The following is a 6,451-nucleotide window of genomic DNA, read 5'->3' as shown; positions in this document are numbered from 1 at the left end:
GGGGGGGGGGTGCAGCACGGTGACCAGTGTCCTGTCGCCTCACCTCCCGTGTGTGTCAGAGTAAAACTGTGCTCTATAGGGATTCCACAGAAGATCACCAGGCCTTTCTTCTGAGGCAACTTTGAATGGATTCGAACCTCCAAACTCTTGGTTAGTGGCTGAGTGTGTTGGCCATTGGAACCACTCAGGGTCTCCCCATCCAAGCACTATTCAGTCTACCTGACCAATCAGAGAAGCCGGGAGGAAAGCTGGCAGGGAAGAGTGTTCCAAAAAGAGGGCATAGCCTGTGCAAAGGCCAGGGGGCAGGAAGGCAAGTTCAAGTCCGATGCGGCTGGAGTGCAAGAAGCCAGGGGGAGGTTGGAGCAGATGAGGGCAGAAAGGAAGCAGGGACCAGATCTGGCGGGTCCCAGTGGGCTGTGGCTATGACCCCAGGTCATGTGGGAGCTGACAGGGTCTGACTCAGTTTCTACCACAATCCCTCTGGCTACATGGAGTCGGCAGTGACCACCACAGCCTCTCTGGGCTGTGACCCTGATCAAGGGGTCAGGCAGGGGCTCCCAGAGGAGAAGGAATGTACTCCAAGCCCTGAAGGAGGAGTCAGAGAGATGCTGGGGGAGAGGCAGGGAAGGGTGTTCCAGGCCCAGGGCATAGCCTGTGCAAGAGCCTGTGGGTAAGTTCTGAGCCTGACAGGCTCCAGCAATGCTCAGGGGGGATCGGGTGAGGCCAGAGAGGCTTTGAGGAGCAGGGGTAAGGGCGGGGAGCCCAGTGGGGAGGCAAGTGGGGTGCAGGCAGGAGGTGATGGCCGTGGGGGTGGGCAGAGACTTTGAAGGTGGAGCCGACAGCATTTGCTGATGAGTTGGCTGTGGCGTGAGGCGGGGAGAGAGGAGTCCTGGGGTCTCCAAGTTTGGGCCTGAGCAGCTCTGAGACAGGAAGGCTGCAGGCAAGCAGGGCGGGAGGTCTCTTCTGAGGGGCCTGTGAGGGGAAGAGTCGCCTGAGGGGGAAGTTGGCGGCCAGAGTGCATCGCGGTTTTCACCCACCTCACGGGGCCCCGATCCTCTCCCCTAACTTCCCCTCACCACCCAAAGGGCCAGGCCTTGTTTGTTTCCCCGGCGTCATCCGTTTTATGATGGGAAAGGCTGGTTTTCCCCTAACCCAGCAGACATCTCTTCCCTCTGCCTGTCCCTGACCCTCCCGCCCCGGGAAGCCCCATGCCGGCCTTCTAGAATGTCCCAGCAGGACGGGACCTCTGCTCCACCGTTCATCCAGCCACATGGGCCCCAAAAGGGGAAGTGGGTCTCCCGCAGTCACCTGGCATGTGGTCAACTCAGGACACCAGCGTCCCATCCCCTCAGTGCTCAACCACAGCCCTGCAAGAGACGGGGAAGCATCCACTGTCTCCACTTTTCACACGAGAAAACTGGGCTCCAGAGAGCTCATTGCTTACTCCACGAATGCAGGTGTCGGGATTTGAACCCAGGTCCTGACAGAAGGTCTCTGTTGTAAGTGCTGAGGAGTAGAGGAAGGGTGAACAGAAGCTGGCCCCACCTTCTGGGGGGGGGGGTTCTAGTGAAAGGGACAGATTGTCCCCAGCAAGGCTCAGGGCTGAGATGGGGGAACCCAGGGGGCTGACTTGACCCAGCCTGGGATCAGGGAGGGCTTCCTGGAGAAGGAGGCAGCTCATCTGAGACCTGGAGGACGAGTGGAAGTTAATAGGTAGGAATGATATGGGCAGAGGGAACAGTATGTGCTAAGACTCAAGGTTAAGAGGGAGCCTGGGGACTTGTAAACCTGACTTTGCCACCCACTGATTCAGTTCTCCTACGGCTGCCCTAAGGGGCCCTGGGGTGCAGTGGTGAAGCGCTCAGAGGCTCACTGAAAGGGGAGGGTCAGCAGGAACGTACCAGCAGCTCTGAGGGAGAAGGATGAGGCAGTCAGCTCCCATAAGGATTACAACCTTGGAAACTCTACGGGGCAGTCCTAGGGGCGCTGTGAGTCGGACTTGATTCAACAGCAATAGGCTTTGGTTACGGACGCCCTAGCAAACCCTTTAACCTGGTATTCATTCATTCATTCATTCATTGAACTAACCTTCCTCAGTGCATCATCAGTGCCAGGTCCTGTGGGGACACAGCAGTGACCACAACGGCCTCACTGGACGGTGACCCTGACCTAGGGGTCAGGCAGGGGCTCCTGGAGAAGGCATCTACTCCAAGCCCTGAAGGAGAAGTAAGAGAGATGCTGGGGGGGGGGGGAGGCAAGGAAGGGTGTTCCAGGCACAGGGAACAGCCTGTGCAAAGGCCTGCGAGTAAGTTCTGAAACTGACAGGCTCCTCGTGCGCCTGGACCTTCAGGGTGGTTCAGGTGAGGCTAGAGAAGCCGGCCCGTGGTCCACGTGTGGGCCTCCTTCCAAAGCACTGGGGAGCCTCGGAAGAGTTGAGAACAGGAGAGATGCCCGATCAGGCGTGCATGTCAAAAGGCCCCTCGGGTTGGCACCTGGAGGATGAACGTAGCGAAGCCCTAAAACCACAGTTTCAGGGGGTGGCTTGGGACTAGGACCCAGGGTCAAAGGAGTGGGCGTGTCCACCCCAGTACCCTTCCCTGGTCCCTAGGGGCTCGCTCAGCGCTCCTCCAGCTCCGAGAAGTTCGGGGCACAGACACCGCTAGGTGGCGCCAGCGCACCGTCAGCGGTGTCTTAGGGCAGAAACGCGTGCTCGGGCCCAGGACCTGGCGGAACTCGCCAACCACCGCAGGTGCAAAGCCATAATATGCCCTTTGCCTTTCTCTCCTAGGTCCCGGCCCCTCCGCAGGTGGAACTTCAGTCAGGGGCTGCCGCGACTCAAGGCTCAGGAAAGAAAGGTGGGGACGCTGCAAACACCTCTCTCTGCCTCTTGTCACACAGGAAGCTCAGACTGGAGCAAATGTCTCCCCCTTCAGACAAGCGCCTCTTACCTCCCCCATCAGGCTGAGGGGGTGGGGAAGTTTTGTCCAATTCACTTCGCACTCATGGCGACCCCATGTATGTCAATGCAGAACTGGGCCCCCTGGGGTTTTCAATGTCAGAACCAGATCTCTAGGCTGTTCTTTTGAAGGACCCGAGTGGATTCGATCCTCCAACCTTGCGAGTAGCATCAGAGCTCGTTAACCATCCAGGAACTCCCTCCATCAGGCTGTGATGTTGTTGGTCTCCCCCATTCGTTTGAGGGCTCCCCATTTCTACCATTGGTTTGGAAACTTGTCAGATTTCCCCCAAAAAAAGACTTGTGGGCCCTCACACAGACACCCCATTTGATTGGGGGTACCTGTCTCCTCCATCAGATTAGAAAGTCACCATCTCACACCTCAAAATGGACCCTCTTTCTCTCCCCCAACCGACTGGGAACGGAGACTGGACACTTGGTTCTCACGCCACTGGACTGGGTTAATTTGTCTCTTCCGTTGGATTGAGGAAACCCTCATCTTCCCGGTGAGAACTCAGGGAGGACTCCTTCGCTCTCGCAAAGCTATGGAGGTCCTGCTTCCACTCATGGAACCACGCCCATTTTCTAGAGGGAAACTGAGGCAGGGCGAAGGGACGCAGCAGCCACTCAAGGCCTTGTCGAGCTGCAGGTGCGCCTGCCCCTCCCCTGCTCCCACCCCTCCTTCGCCCTGCCCTCTCCCCTCCCCGCCCCTGGGTAACTCCCCTGGCACAGGGAGCAGGGGAATTTCGCCTGTCGGCCTCTGTGTCCGGCTCCGCCTGCCTTATCGGCGCCTAGGGCTAAAGTCTGGTGGAAGCTCTGGCCGCCATAAAGACAGAGGGAGGGAGAGGTGGCGCCTGGCCCAGCCCGGGGACTCCCCGGGCGGGGCGAGGCTGGGAGGGTGGGGGCAGGTGGAGGGGAGCTGCGATTCAAATTCCACCTCTCTGGTGTGGCCTTCAACCAGGAACTTCTCCGCCTCACCCCTCTGAGCCTCAATTTCCCCGGGAGTAAGGAAGGACACTGGTGGTGCAGTGGTTAAGCTGCGAGCTGCTAACCAAAAAGCGAGCGGTTCAAACCCACTCGTGGGAGATAGATGTCTCAGTGGGCTTCTGTAAAGATTGACAGCCTTGGAAACCCTGTGGTGCAGTTCCACTCTGTCCTCTAGGGGCGCTGTGAGTCAGAATCGACTCCAGGGCAGTGGGTTTGGTTTGGGTTTTATTTCTGTAAAGATTTAAAAAAAAAAAAAAAAAAAAATTCTCTGCCATGGAGTCGGACCCGACCCATAGCGACCCCCTGCTTGGGTTTCCGAGGCAGTATCACTACGGAAGTAGACTGCCCCATCTTCCTTCCAAGGAGTGGCTGGTGGGTGTGAACCGCCAGCCTTCTGGGTAGCAGTCAAATGCCTTAAGCACTATGCCATCAGAGCTCCTTTGGGGCAATTAATTCTACTATCCCCTCTAAGGGCGCTGAGTCAGAATCGGCTCTCCGAAATGGGTTTGGGTTTTGGTTTGTAAGGTGTAAGAAGGGGAGGGTGGTGGTTCCGCGGTGGAATTCTCCCCTCCCATGTGGGAAACCCAGGTTCCATTTCCATCAATGTACTTCATCCATCGTCAGTGGAGCTTTGCATGTTGTTAGGACGCTCAGCAGGTTTCAGCAAAGCTTCCAGACTGAGAGGGACCAGGCAGAAAGGCCTGGCAATCTGGTTCCCACAGTCAGCAAATGAACACCTTATGGGTCCCAGAGGTCTGATCCACAGACGATCTGGGCGGGGCACAGGATGGCACTTGTTTCCTTTGGGCCAAGGGTGCCCAGGGCATCTCCTCAACAGCTAACCACTGAGGAGAAAGTGCTGGACACAGATGCCCCACCCCACTCCCGAGCAGGAGGCCTTCTTCTTCTTCTTCTTCTTCTTCTTTTTTTTTAATTTTTATTATGATTGGGGTAAAAGTTTACAGAGCAAATTCACCTTCCATACAGCAGTTCATAAACACTTTGTCTCATGAGATTGATTGCATCTCCCACAATGCAACAGCTTCCCTCCCACTTCCTCCCGATAGTTACCTCTTCCCTGTGTCCTTCCCTCCATGCACTCCTGTCCCCTGAGCTGTCTCCCTGTGCAAACACAGCCCTTCTATTCTCCCATGATTGATCACTCCAAAGAGTGTATTTACCTAGTGTCAATGTTCACCTCTTTTGTTTGGCTGGAAGCCACAGGACTGAACTCAATTCCAACTAGGGGCCATAGTCTCAGTGGTTCCACCAGGCTCCGTCAGAGCAGCAAACCTGGTCTCTTTTTTATGATTTTGAGTTTTGTTCCACATTGTTCTCCCCCTCTGTCCAGGATCTCCCGCACGGATCCCCCTCTGACCAAGCTGGAGTCTTGACTTCTTCACCATCTGTGTGAATTGAGGGCCAGTAAGTTCAGCTCTCCGAGCCTCAGTTTCCCCAGGTGTGAAATGGGGACACCTCACATGGCTGTGAAGGCTTGCTGAGTTACTGCACGAGAAACCCTTGAATGGTAGCTGATGGTGGCAGCGGGGATCAGCATTTTGTTGCTGTTGTTAGGTGCCATTGAGTCATCTCCGACTCTTGTCAACCCCACGTACAACAGAACGAAACACTGCCTAGTCCTGCACGAGCCTCACAATCCTTGCTATACCAGAGCCCATTGTAGCAGCCACTCTGTCATTCCATCTCATTGAGGGCCTTCCCCTTTTTTGCTGACCCTCCACTTTACCGAGCATGATATCCTTCTCCAGCGACTGGTCCCTTCTTACAACATGACCAAAGTAGGTGAGACGAAGTTTGGCCACTCTCGCTTCCAAGGAGCATTCCAGCTGCACTTATGCCAGGACAGACTTCTTAGTCCTTTTAGCAGTCCACAATACTTTCAGCATTCTTTGCCAACACCACATCTGAAAAGCATCAACTCTTTTTCAGTCTTCCTTTTTGTCCAGCTCTCACATGCATAAGAGGCGATTGAAAATACCATGGCTTGGGTTAGGCGCACCTTAGTCTTCAAGGAGACATCTTTGCTCTTCAGCACTTGAAAGAGGTCTTTTGCAACAGATTTGCCCAATGCAATATGTCTTCTGAAGTCCTGACTGCTGCTTTCATTGGTGTTGATTGTAGAATCAAGTAACATGAAGTCTTTGACAACTTCAATCTTTTCTCTATTTATTGTGATGCTGTTTATTGGGCCAGTTGTGAGGGTTTTTGTTTTCTTTTATATTGAAGTATAATCCATACTGCAGCTGTAGTCTTCAGTCTTCATCAGTAAATGCTTCAAGTCATCCTCACTCTCAGCAAGCAAAGGTGTGTCCTCTGCATATTGCAGGTTGTAATGAGCCTTCCTCCAATCATGATGCCACGTTCTTCTTCATAAAATCCACCTCCTCAGATTATTTGCTCAGCATACAGATTGAATAAGTATGGTGAAAGGATACAACCCTGATGCACTCCCTTCCCAATTTTAAACCATGCAGTGTCCCCTTGTTC

The 6,451-nt window shown here is 54.6% G+C and overlaps 1 protein-coding gene across 1 annotated transcript in view; it reads left to right on the top strand.

The window, feature by feature from the left end:
• The window catches only part of CEACAM16 (CEA cell adhesion molecule 16, tectorial membrane component), a 50,533-nt gene that overhangs the window by 16,629 nt on the left and 27,453 nt on the right, over positions 1-6,451 (top strand). Inside the window, exon 6 of the mRNA XM_007943086.1 lies at positions 2,609-2,749. Within this exon, the coding sequence (XP_007941277.1) occupies positions 2,609-2,749 (141 nt within the window). The remainder of the gene's footprint in view (positions 1-2,608; positions 2,750-6,451) is intronic.

Source organism: Orycteropus afer, unplaced genomic scaffold (genome assembly GCF_000298275.1).
Source record: "Orycteropus afer afer isolate SDZICR_OR568_19922 unplaced genomic scaffold, OryAfe1.0 scaffold00099, whole genome shotgun sequence".
Classification (NCBI taxonomy): Eukaryota; Metazoa; Chordata; class Mammalia; order Tubulidentata; family Orycteropodidae; genus Orycteropus; species Orycteropus afer.
Note: the sequence above shows the minus strand (reverse complement) of the source record. Positions and strands in the feature narration are given on the sequence as shown.